The sequence below is a fragment of the Bemisia tabaci genome, chromosome 7 (assembly GCF_918797505.1).
Source record: "Bemisia tabaci chromosome 7, PGI_BMITA_v3".
NCBI classification, from domain to species: Eukaryota; Metazoa; Arthropoda; class Insecta; order Hemiptera; family Aleyrodidae; genus Bemisia; species Bemisia tabaci.
In genome coordinates, this window is record NC_092799.1 from 28,251,631 (window position 1) to 28,265,301 (window position 13,671).

At 35.3% G+C, this 13,671-nt stretch overlaps 1 protein-coding gene across 1 annotated transcript; it reads right to left on the reverse strand.

The window, feature by feature from the left end:
* Nucleotides 1-3,738: 3,738 nt before the first annotated feature.
* On the reverse strand, nt 3,739-13,030 carry LOC109043437 (DDB1- and CUL4-associated factor 13). The gene is made up of 9 exons (XM_019060639.2): nt 12,773-13,030; nt 10,605-10,804; nt 10,058-10,249; nt 9,526-9,694; nt 8,391-8,538; nt 6,981-7,134; nt 5,714-5,860; nt 4,912-5,075; nt 3,739-3,942 (listed from the first exon to the last, which is right to left on the reverse strand). Exons 1-9 carry the CDS (start codon nt 12,840-12,842, stop codon nt 3,855-3,857), a joined length of 1,332 nt encoding a protein of 443 aa, XP_018916184.1. The 5' UTR covers nt 12,843-13,030; the 3' UTR covers nt 3,739-3,854.
* Nucleotides 13,031-13,671: the final 641 nt, after the last annotated feature.

A 13,671-nucleotide genomic window follows, 5' to 3' on the forward strand; every position in this document is an offset into this window, starting at 1 on the left:
GCAGACGCGTTTCGGCCTAATTGGGCCAATCCTCAGTAAAGCGCAGTCTCTTGACATTTCTGCTACCGAGTACACAAGTACTAAGTTTTGGGGTGGATGGAATGGGGTGGATCATACGATAAGAGTAAAGAAATAAACATCATCAGCACATATGCCTCATTTTCCCCATTGTTAGACGAAATTCTAGTGCCGCAATAAGTCACGACGGACATCTTGCAACTTTTGCGCCGATGAAGTCTTTTGATGTTAGACCCTTAACACCAAGATTCTTTTCAATGTGTTAATTTTTCCATCCCCCACGTACTTTTTTTTGCCGGCAGAAATATTTGCTTTTTCAGTGAGGGCATCTTTTCGAAATGAACGCTTCAATTGTTGCTGGTCATCTTGTTACATCGACCCATGTCTCTTCGTTCATAAGGAGTTGAACAGTTTGGTGTTCCGTTACGAGAAATTTCCTAGCGGCTACTTTTTCGCTCTTCACGGCGACTAACTCTGCCGTGCTAGGAAAAACGCCGTATGAGCCTTCAGACGTTGTCATATTTCCGTCATTTAAAAAAGAATTCGCTAGGAAAGCTCTGAATATTTTCCCTCCAATTTTTCTCACAATTTTGTTCGCGAGTTAGTTTAAAATATCTGCAAATTGTTATCAAAAATATGCATAACTCTCCGCAAAAATTACATATTTTTTGAGGGGAATTTGGCAACAATCGAATGTTCATAAGGCGTTTTTTTAACAAGACAGCACTGAAGTGGAGATTGCGGTCTTTTGAAGTGGATCCACACTGCCGCTCTATGTAGAAAGCCGTATGAGCCATCAGGTGTTGCCAGATTCCCTTCGACAAACCATGAATTTTCGGGAGTTTTTGTGAATATTTCTTCTCCGATTGTTCAGAGGATTTCGTTTGTAATTTGATCTAAAAAGTCTGGACATTGCAAGGGAAAATATTTTAAACTTTCTTCAAAAATAAATCTTCTCAAAGGAGAAATTTGGCAATACTCGAGTGCTTGTACGGTGTTTCTACTTATCACGGCAGCGTAGCCTCCCACGCCGCGGAATGGCGGCCGGCTTCGATTGAAATCGTGTCAGGATAACACTTGATTCAAGAATGGTGAGGGCGCGATTACTACCGGTAAAGATGATGAGTTGTCATTCTACGAGTGTTTTGGCTTCCTTTCCCTAGCACATCCGCGTCCGCGGCTAAAAAGAGAAACACAAAGGGAAAGAAACAACGGTTTCGTGTTAAAAAAGAAGAAAAAGGGTGGGAGAATACGTATGCTGCTTGGTGGACTTAAGAGTGGAATTTCAAAACCTGGTAAAACATCAGGTGTTGGATTGTTCACGATGTTTCTCAATTAAAACAACCTAAACGCCTGTGTGACATTGACTCTCTATGGGAGGTTTTCTCTGAATTTTGGCCTTGTCAGGCCTTTTGGCTGAATTTTGGCCTTGTCAGGCCTTTTGGCTGAATTTTGGCAAAATGCCACAGCGCTTGGCAGATTTTGAATTTCCATTCTTCATAGCCTGTAGTATCCGAGATGGAATTCAGTTTTTGACACAGGTTCTAATATTGTACATAGTCTTCTTGAGAGGTAACAGCTGGTTTGGTGGGTCTCTACAGTAAAGAACGGCCAATGATTTTCCAATTGATCAGATAAGACATAGAAAATGGGGATTTTGATCATATCATTAATTTGCAGTTCTATTTCGAACTTCCTCGGTTTTTCGAACTTCGAAGATAAAATTTCTCAGTTAGCGTTTGAGCTGTTGGAACAATTTTCATTATTCAAAATCGCTCATATTTCCTCTTTCTGAAGTTTTATCAGTGACCCAGTTTTTGAAAAATATCTTCCCTTTGATGAATCAGATATTAATTTCTACGGAATGCAACGAGTGCGAGATGTGATACACACGCGACATTGGCGATTTTGCAAGTTGACAACATTGTTTTTCCTCCATTTAAATTCTAAAAATATATCGATAGTCGAGACAAGCTGCCTCGTCAAGAATCGATTGTCTTACATACATTTAATTAGAGTAAAAACAGAGTTTCCAACTTTCAAGAATCGCCTACGCGTTATACTATGCACTTTGTCCTATATCTTTCGTATCCGCTCGTTTAAGTCTCCGAGAATTTCTTCATATATTAGACAGCTGTCAAAGATCCGTATCACTGAATCGATCTTGGAAAAAATTTAAATTTCTTGAATTTGATCTAAGAAGCATATAGCTTCTTTCTAGATCATTTCTGAAAAGTAATTGATTCTCAGGCCGATGGTCGCCGGTTGTCACTTTTTCAACTGCCGCCTTAAACTCGGAACGATAACTGTTCGTGCTTGGCCGTCGAGGGGTTGCATATTCAAAAATTTGAAGGCGATTTTAACTCGGCAGAACAGGAAAACAAATCCTGCCTTTTCAACTACCGCCTTCAACTTAGAACGATAACTATACGTGCTTGGCCGTCGTGGGGATGCATATTTACACAATTGAAGGCGATTTTAATGCGGCAGAACGGAAAAAAATCCACCTCTCCTCTTTATGACAATTAAGTGACTTCCTTTCAGAGCTTTGCGTCTTCAAATTTTGTATGGTTCATAGCTTTCTGTTGATTTAGTTTTTTGACTGTCAAAATGTTATAATTATTTCCTTTTTTTACTTATCCAAGAAAAACTCGAAAATTGTCTGAGGTATATAATTGAAATGATTTTAGTGCCTATTTTTCTAATTGAAGATTTTTGGCCATTCGTAGATCTACATTGTAATGTTTGAATGAGAATACTTTGAATCCAAGCAAAAATATGTTAAAACACTTTTTCATTTTCTTCTTGAGGGTTGACTGTTCCACTTGATGCCTCTCTGCAATTTGATTAAAACTTATGATAAATTGTTTTAAACTTTTAGTAATTACTACTAGGTATTCACATTGCAAAAACTACTAATTCTTCTGTTTTGTTACATTTTTTAATTTTCAGTATCCAAAAATGTCTGAAATGTTCAATATTTTCTGCACATAGGTATGATGTAAAAAATTATCTGTGTTCAGACACCTTATAGTTAAGGCGTATTATTAGTAGTCCTTATGTGCTATTCAAGCGTCTTGCTGATTAAGTATCGTTTTTTCCCTCTTTGTCTTCCTTTTCTTTTCATATTTTTATAAAGTTTTCTATTTCATGACCTTTTCAATTCTTACCTTTCATTAATACCTTCTCCAATTATTTTTATTACTTCTTACTAAATTCCAGTTTTTTCTAATCAGTTAATCATTTTGAGACATTTCGAAACCCAACAGAATAAAAAATTGAGAACATGCAGGAAATAAGACTAACTGTAAGTGAAGCAAAGTTGCTCGCTAACAACTGGAATCAAGTCACCACTCCATATTTTTTTTTTTTTTTTTTTTTTTTTTTTTTTTTTTCTTTTTTTTTTTTTTTTAAATCATTTTGATTAATGTTACAGCTAAAAATGGACCCATGGCAACTGGGAACGTCCTACCTTTTATTGTTTTATATTTTAGCCTTGTTCTTCCTGAACTTAATTTTTTTTTCTGCTGTGCTAATATTTTTGGGATACATAATTTTTGTACCATTGATCGGCACTTTAAAACAAAATCCTGATACTGAACTGCCTTGCATTTTCTTTAACTTCAAAATTGTGAATTTTTAAAGGGCAACTAGCAATGATTTATGTACCTAAATAACTGTTTACCGCTGATAGAAAATGGAGGACAAACCAAAACAAAATGATGTTGTCACATCTAGTAATTTTATTATGAAATATAAATTTTCCATGGATTTATGAGGTTTTTTTAAAGAAAATGTTTAACTTTATCGATATAACAATAAGAGTACAGGAAAAATCACTCCTGGACTTCCACAACATGTTTTTTCCTTTCTGGAACGTGAGGAATGGTACCTTTCTTGGAGTGTTTGCGTACATTTGCTTCCCTGGAAAAAGAAGAATGGATCAGTTAGCGTACAAAAGTTTTGATTTCATTGTTTTGAGTATAGTCATTATAATTTAACTTGTGACTGCAAATCAGTCTCTACCAACAATTTGATAATAAAATGATTTACTTTCTGATTAAAGAAATTCTAAATACGCTTTTCATGCAGCATCTTAAAATAAAATTTGTACAGATTTCGAGTATAATTGAAAAGTTTTTGACAGGAAAACCATTGTGATCCCTTGTAAATATCTATTCTTAAGGTTAAACTGTCAAATTTTACTCAAGTCTTGTAAAAATTTATCTTTTTATGATGCTACGTGAGAGACGCCCTCGAAGCTTCTATTAAACTTACCGTACAGCATAAGCGCTTCCTACAGGAAGGAATTGTTAAGGAAACAGCTAAGAATACATCCGTCGGAGTTCTGCTTGGTAAAATAAAGGATTTTTAATGATTTTTGAAGGATTCCAGAAAGAAGTACTTTCATGGATGTACAAAGAAATTTTCACTGTTATTTCATTCAAACACAGTGAAGGGGGGTTGCATGGCATCTATTTTATCTCCCACATTGGCAAAATTAGAAAAGTTTGCTTTGATCGCCAATTTTGAGTTTCCTACTGGACGTTGTGTGTAAAAATGCTGAAATTTTAACTTATTAGCACTACTTTTTTGGAGATTGGCCTAAAACAGCTGGTTCTTGGAGGCTAAGGATTTAGCCTAATAGAGATTAAAGCCTGTAGTTTTCAAAAGATCTGAACATCATAAAACGGAACTTTAATTTAATTAAAAACATAAAATTTAGCTCGTGCCAAATCTAGTTGTTTTACATACAATATACATCAAGTAACATTTCATTATTTCAAAAATATTATGCAATTGCCAGTTCTTTAAAAGAGATAAATTTCAGAACCCAAACATTCATCAGTTATTGTATCCCAAAATTAATCTTAAGATTTTCAAACTACTTACTTCCTTTTGATTTTCTCTTTAGCTTCACGCAATTGATTCCTTGCATTGAACATGTACTTGGGTATTTGGCGATGCCTGGCAATTCTTCTAATCTGTGGATGGCCGGCAAATTTGCTTTTGAGCATTTCATTGTAATGCAGAGCGTCTCTTTCTCTTGGTTTCAACTATAATGAGAAAAATCCAAAAAAATTAATCAAGATTTAAATGCTACCACACGCTAATGAATACACTAAATTATTGAAACAAGAGAGTCTTCTTTTCATCTAATTTTTCTTTTAAAAGAAAAAAAAATGTCACACTTTTTGACCGGGAAGAAAATTATGTTCACTGCCAGATTATAATAGGTGACAATGAGAAGCTTTGTGGAACTTTAGCAAAGACATTATAGCATATATTGGAGTTACAATGATAATACTGCAATACTGGACATTAGGATCAATCCTTGAACAATAGCTTTTCGTCTTCTGTGCACCAAGAGTTGAGGTCCACTACCAATCACTTTTGTACTAATAAAACAGGACTAGGACCATGACTGGAGACCACTTTTCTGTATGAAGAGCATCACTGCTTGCTGCACACCAATCTTCAGAGTTTCGGACGATACAGCAGTAAAAAATTACCCAAGCGGAGCACCGCTACTTTGGTGACTCTAGTTTAAACTGGAATAGAAACTGATGAACTCGTCTGACTCATAAATTTTCTTTTTGTAATTACACATTTTCATTGTTTTACAACTGATTCAATTGTTAAAATTTTTTTGGTTTTTTTAAAAAAAGGAAAGGCTTAGTATTATTGTACTGACCACTCCAAGTTTTTCTGAGGCCCGGGCTTTCCAAATACGAATATTCATTTCATCAGATGCACTGCAGATGTATTTATTATCCAGAGACCACGAAACAGAGAGCACATGTTGCATCCGTTTTGTATGATACACATCTCTTGAGTGACCCTGGTAGAGAGAATGAAAGTTACATTAAGAATTTTTAACAGCTGAAAGAAATTGAGGCAGAGGAGAAAATTTTTTACATGATACATGCTGCAAAACTTATCGATAAAATCTCAAAAAATATTTTTAATGTTGTTTAGAGAAACCCAGGTCAGCTATGCTAACAAGAAAGAGGAAGTTGAAATAAAATTTAACGATTCATGCTGTCAGAAGTCGACTAAAAAAATGTTACTTGATGTGGCCTGATGATAAAAAACTGTGGAGTAGAGGTATTAGAGTCTGTGTTTGATGAAGATGAAGGATAGCCATACCGGTCCAATTGTATTTATTTTATGTGCAAGTGAGTTTCAATCATTTTAGTCATTTTAGCAGCTTGTGCTTGTTTTACATGTTTACCACACCACCGTACAGCGCATTAACTTAGGTGAAATTACATGCAATATAAGTAGGACTTGTTGGAATTTTCCAAATTTAATCTATACCTAGATGGAAAATTGGGGTTTTATATGCAGGTTCATCAAAAAAATTCGTCAACTTCAGTCAACTCGACAGATTTTCTTTTCCCTCTCTCATTTTCCCTGCGTTACTTACCTAATGATTGAATTATTTTCATAGAAACGAGATACAAGTCACTTAACTCGTGCAAAAAATTTTGAAACCAATATATTTTAGAATTGCATATCGATGGTGTAAGTTGGCAATCACGTAACTCGGTTTGCGATGTCGCAGACTTCCTGTCATACTTTATTTTTTAAACGGAAAACTATTCAACGGCAATTCTTTAGAACTGCTATGATATTTTTTCTCTGTGAGAAGAAAATTTTGCAAAAACTTCAGGGAATATTGTCAATTTGTTCTCTTTTAAAAAAATAACATAGAGGCGGAGTTTTCAGACACCGCAAACAAAATGTGTGATTCGGACCTACGCCATTGATACACTCTCTTTTTAAAGAAGGCTCTTTAAATATTTTGGAGAGTTAACGCTTTAGATTTTTTTTTTTTTTTTTTTTTTTTTTTACTTTTTTCTTTCTATCTCTCATTGGTGATAAAGAGAATGATTAACATATATCATTAAACATATATAGATAAAGATAAACTAAAGCCAATAATATTTGATACATACTTTGTGGACAGGAAATATTCTGATACTTCTGTCGTAGCTACCGCTGACAATTTCTTTTCCAGTTGGGGCGTAATCAAGACAGGTAACAGCCCCAACATTGTCTTTATGAATCATTATGGGCGCATTGAATTTTCTTGTATCATAGGAATAGATACTGAAAAATGAAAATAGGAAAATTAAAAGGCGGTTACATGGAAAACAGAGAGTAGTCTTTTCACAAAGACTCTTGTTGATAATTGGAGAATTTCAGGATTGCCGCAGAATTTAGGAAATGAAATTCCCTGACACATTTTGGTAAAATTCCCTGACAATTGAAGATGTGACGGATGCTAAAGAAGGCATAATTGAAAATAGTTTTCAGGAGAAATTTGTTGTTTGAAATCTCAAACCCATTTTAGAAAGCAAATGAAGGTGATTTAACGAATTTTCCCTGATATTTTCATCATTTCCGTCATTTTCCCTGACTTCAAAAATTCCCTGACACTTCCTGGTTTTTCCTGACAGTGGCAACCCTCGAGTTTACCCGTGGAAGGGAGCCTTTAAAAAATATTTGCTTTGAGCAAAATTCACTTGAATTTTTGAAAGAAAGAGATGTTACATTTTAGATTCTAATCCTACATAGAAACATCAGACCATTATGAAAACATGAAGACATGTTTTCAAAGGTGCATGACTGACTGTCCTATATAAAAACACGATTCTCACAATGTACTTGCCGATTTTTTTTGTTGAAGTGGAAAAGTAAAGCTGGGAAGAATCAATTACATATACTGAAATTTAAACATGGTAAATTCATTTTTGTATTTTATTTGTTGAGCTTTCAGCTCATTCTGTTGAAAAATATATAGATACACAGGTACATGAAAAAAATTGAAAGAGTAAGACAAGTTGGGGAAAGGATGTTCGAGGAGAGAAACAAGTTTAGATTTTTCTACCCTTAGATATATTCAGCAGAACTAATCATGGCAATGTTCTGAAAAGAAAAACTTCTGTTTTTGGAAGAAAAGATTATCATCATTCATCATGATGAGCTCTTTTTCTGATGCTACAACTCATTGTTTCCTGAACAAAGGAATGAATATTTATTGCGCTGTTTCAGAATTTCTGACGAAAATTTTATTTTTTAATGAGAAAACTGCCGCATGAATTTGCCTGGAATTTCCAGGAATTCTTTTCTACATTTGTGAGAAAAGGAACCACAATTTTTAGAAAAAATTGTGCAGTAGTTTTCCTACAAAGGCTGAATTTTCGGTAAAAATACTGAAATGGCACAGGCCAGATACGTTCCTCTCAGATATTTTTTACGCAGATTATGGTTCTAAGGATCAAAACGAGAGGACATTGGGTGCAAAAGTTTAGGGAGTAATCAAAGAAAATTGTTTTGAGGTGGACAAATTGAATAATACATACTTGTAGTCTTCATTAGCAACTGAAAGAATATATGCTTCCATTGGGTTCCAGACAACTTGATTTGATCTAAGTTTCATTACCAATTTTCTGACAGGACCCGTCTCGCGCGAGTCATACAGAATTATGCTTCTATCACTGGCACAAGAGGCTGAAAAACGAAAATGTTGCGAATAGATTTTAAAGTTTCTTCGGAGATTCAAAATTTCTAGTGGTTTATTGGGTTGTCAGAGGGTAGATAATTGGTCGATTGACATGCCACATATTTTTTGGGAAAAGGGAATAATGGAAAAGATAGTGTGTACATGTATTAACATTAAAATCAAATTTAATGCTCGAAAATTTAATTTATAAATCTCTTGATTCTTAGCTTCTTTTACAAAAAGGAAATATAAACCGCCTACGTTTAGATGACTGACAGTAAAAAGTCTGAGATGATACTATTGATGGCCAAAATCAGAGACACATCTACATTATTATATTTCAAAATTTCTGCTCTTATTTTATTTTTGGGAAGAATAACAAGCTACTTTTGTACCTAGCTTAAAATCTATACTGAATAATATTCTACTAGCAGTGAAGAATAATCAAAAAAGTTTTCAAGAAATTACATTGACTAGTTTTCCAGAGAAAAAATAAAGTATGGCAGGAAGTCTACAACAATGCAAAAGGGAATAAATGGTTGCTCACTTTGGCCACTGATAGGTGTATAAGTCTACCAGAATTATGTCAACTCATGCTGCTTCTTAGCAAAGCTTCCTAACACACCGCAAAAAAATAGTAAGTTTCAACTACTTGACAACCTCATATACCACCAAAAATTTTCAGTCAAGACAAATTTTACCACAAGAGGGGGTATGATACAAAATTAAATAACTACGCTGAGCTACAATAAGACCGCCCACTTAACTTCAAACTCATTTCCAAATTAAAATGATCACTTCACCATATCATTGGATGATGTTATTCTGTACCAATAACAACATGGAGACTATCTACACGGTTCAGATAGAATGGCATTATTTTTTAATTCCATACGAAATGGAAAAATCTCCTTCATCCTCATTACTTAAAAATAAGAGGGGGGGATTTCAATTTAAATTGTTTAAAAGCTAAATATTAAAAATAATTAAAATACCTAAAACATGAGTTTCAATTTGGTTGAAAGCAATGTTGTGCAAACTGTCTACATTCCATTCGAAAATTCGGATGGGTTCGTTTCGCGTCTCATCCCACAGTTGACAAACTTCACCACATGTTGCAAATTTATTTTCTGTTCGGTGATGGGTAATTCCTAATAACACAGACTGGAAAAAAACCAAGAAAACTTTATGAGCCCAAGGAGGGGACGTTTTTACATTGAATAGATAAATATTAACATTCATGAGAAAAAAGTTATGTACACAGGGAAAGAGAAATATGATTTTTAGCAAAAAATAGCAATTACAGGAGAAGAAATAAACTTAGGGCCACCAATGAGAAACCCGGTTTCACTATTAGCCATTAAAATCCTGCATCTTAATTGGTGGATTGATAAAAAAAGTGAAGTCCATGATCCATCCTCAGTCTGTGTCCATATCTGCACAGGTACGGTGGCACGTCTAAATTTTCAGCATTTCTAATCTTTCAGGAAATGAATACAGAACAGAAAAAGCAAAGTGAAAGCATACCTTCGATATTATTACATTAGCCGGATGCTTGGAAGTTCCACAATTTTCTACATCCCAGGTTTTTATTGTTTTGTCATCACCTACACTGATGAAGTGTTCTCCAGAAATATCAAAGGTGAGACCTCGAACATAACTTTCATGTGCTTGGAGATGGTGCAAGCATGTTTGCTGGGATAAATCCCATATTCTGACCTGCAAAATAAAATAACGAATAGCAAATAAATTTTAAGCAGTTGGGACTACATCATATTGTTTGTTTTACTGGAAATGAAACTTTGGTTTTTTGAGAAAAAACTATCGTCCAGGTTTTCCCAAAGAACTTACATCCATGTGCTGAGGGAGACATCTTACACTTGCAGTTGCATGGATTAAATAATATTTTAGAATTGCAAAACAAGAGAAATAAGACCGATCATCTCAAGTATGTACCTCCTGCATGATACTGCGCAATGCATCATTTTCAACTGTATTTGTTAACTACAAAAATGCTCTCTTTGTAAATCATTTGTTAGTTTACATAAAAAGAAAAAAAGTTTTAAGCACTAACCTCTCCGTTATAAGCTCCACTGACGATCACAGATAGCCTGGAGGGATGCTTTCCGAGGGCAGAGACACCTTCAGTGTGGCCTTTCAAGTTACCAACAAACGGTTTGGCAAACACTCTGTCCAGTTTTGTGGCATTCAGTGCCCGTGTGTATTCTCTGGGTCCTTGGAAAGGGTGAAGGCTTGGATCATAATTTCTTGGTACTAAAAATTTAAAAACATAAACTATTAAAACGAGATACTATTATAGACGTAAGTCACAAATATTTTTTTTTTTTTTTTTTTTTTTTTTTCAAATAGCCTGGAAGGCTAATCCCATTCAGCTTCACACACCATTCATTCCCCAATTCATACACCCACTCTGTCGACTTCCCTCACCAATCTCCCATCACCCCAATTTTCGTTCTGATATATCCTCATTTTAAACAACAAGTTCCTTTTAAATGCCTTCAGACCCAATTCTTCCAACTTATAACATTTAAATTTATTATATTCCCTTACCCCTTTATAGAAAACCATCTTATCCACATTACCCTTTTCATGATATGCCCAGACTTCACCTCCATGTCTAGTCCCTTTTGAATTATCACCCCACATTAGCTTTTTTAATTCCTCATCTACGCCTTTAATATAACCCTTCTTAATTTTGTAAATAAATACAAAGGCTCTGTATTTGATGAACAGTTCTATACACAACCACTCCAACTCATTTAACATTCCTCCAATGTTCTCTTCTCTACCCCTTTTTAAAATATATCTCATTGCATTATTTTGCCCCACTTGTAACCTTTCAATCACTCCCTTCCCAGCTTCAAAGAGTACAGTTGTACAGTGATTTAATATCGCCCCCACTACTGCATGGTACATCAATTTCTTCCCCTCTATTGTCAACACATTTTTCATCCTCCAAAGCAAACTTACTCTCCTCCTATATTCACTCACTATTATTTCTATTTGCCTGTCCCATCTCAAGTCCTCAGTAACCATCACCCCCAAGTATTTATATTCCCTTACTCTCCCTAATATCTCCTCCCCAATTTTTATCCTCACCTCTAAGTTCCTATACTCTTCTTTCGAACTAAATACAACAAATTTGGATTTTTCTATATTGAGCTTTAATTTATTTATTCTTAACCATTCATCTACTCTATTCAATTCCTCAGACATTTTTATTTGTACTTCCGCTACTTCTTTGCCTATCATGTAAATCAATGTGTCATCTGCAAACATTCTAAGCTTACATACACCCAGCACCTTTTTTATATCATTAATATATATTAAAAACAGCACCGGCCCCAATCTACTCCCTTGCGGTACACCTAGCTCGACACACAATTCGTCCGATAATACCTCACTCCAATTCACTACCTGTTTCCTATTCCTAAGGTAGCCCTTAAACCATTCCAATGCTTTACCCTTCACCCCGTTCAACTCCAGCTTTTTTAGTAATATTTCCCTATCCACTGTTTCAAATGCCCTCTTTAAGTCAAGAAAAACACCAACAATGATTTTGCCTTTGTTTTCACCCTCCCTCCACTCTTTGAATAACATCTGTATCAATTCCTCTGCCCCCCTTCCCTTCCTAAATCCTCTTTGCTCTTCAAAAGCCAATTTGGAAGCCAAAAATACAAAAGCTCAACTTATATTCGGCTACAGCTTCCAATGCTGCTAAATGGTATCTATACTCAGCTTTCTTTTGAAATCAACAGACTCAAACTACTTGACTGACAAGGAATCTGTTTAGATAAAACCATAGCAATATCTAGTCAACACTTTCATGGTTTGAGGGTTTGCATGTTCTAATAAACCTCCGTGGAAAGCTTCTGAAACCGTTATAACGCACCAAAACAGCTGTAGCAGGATATTGACGCCTACTGACATTTAAAACCCCCTATCGCCACCCTTTCACTGGGCGGCCCCTTCGACTCCTCCCAGGAAGAACCCAATCAAGTTTCTTTGTCAGCAGCCTCTCTTCCGTCATTCTTTAAACATGACCATACTTACCAGACAAGCGGTTTGGTCCTGTCATCAGACACGATGTCATTTTCAACTTCCATGATCTGTGGTACCTAATCTGTCATTGCGGACCCAATCTCTCCTAGAGAGCCCTGCTTGGGGAACCTAATGTTTTGTAAAAATAAATAAATAAATAAATAAATAAAGGTTGCGTACCTTTGAAAATGTCTCGCTTGGTTTCCCTCAGATAATGATCAGGATTTCGTACCAACGTTTTGACTTTCATGATGGCTTCAAAAAGAAATATTCAGATTCCTAACTTGAGGAAACATTAAAAGGAGCAAGAGAAAAAATCAAACCAGTTAAATTGATCTTGAATGTGAATCAGAGAAGGAGGAAGACAAAATAATTCTAATATGGATGTTTTGGACCATGCCACTTGCCACACTTGCACAAAATGTAACCTGCAAATAAGTGCGAATAAGATTCATACTAGACAGGTAAGTCACATCTAAGTCACATCATATCAGTGCCTTGCGCCTCTGCATACTGCATATGCCAACCCGCATTGCAATTTTCTGACAAGTGTATCATGAGAATAGAGTCCCTTTATAACCCAGAGTTAAGACAACTCACTTTTGGTTAGGCTGAAAGTGGCCTAAAAAAAAATCCAATTCTGATTGGTTCTCGCTCATGGAGGCCGAAACGAGTGCACCAAGATGGCGGTACCTCGAATGTGAACAAAAGTAATGAAAATATAACTAAATTGTGGTTTATCAAGAGTGAATTGTTATTTAAATCGCACCAAAATGAAAATATATTAAGAAATTATCCACTAATCAATCTAATTTTAAGGTTTTGATCAGTTTTTGTTGATGTTGTTGTTTTTGGATGACAGACATCGGAGGATTCCTTATCCTTATCCCTCAATATCGTTCGTTTGAGTGCACTCGTTTCGGCCTCCATGGCCAGCCAAGGCCGGCTGCCAGTCAGCTGATAATCGAGTTGTCTTAACTCTGGGTTATAAAGGGACTCTACATGAGAATAATCAAATGAGTATTATCGTAAATTATCGTTTAAACGAAAAATGTAGAGAAAATAAACTCAATTCTTAC

Bases quoted from the DNA above. Each gene is read 5' to 3' on its own strand.
- LOC109043437 (XM_019060639.2), bottom strand. From the start codon at position 12,842: ATGAAAGTCAAAACGTTGGTACGAAATCCTGATCATTATCTGAGGGAA. The intron at 5,861-6,980 runs GTATGTATCAAA...TCTCTCTACCAG, and splicing joins GAATATTTCCTGTCCACAAA to GGTCACTCAAGAGATGTGTA. The intron at 5,076-5,713 runs GTCAGTACAATA...TTCTCATTATAG, and splicing joins CCTCAGAAAAACTTGGAGTG to TTGAAACCAAGAGAAAGAGA.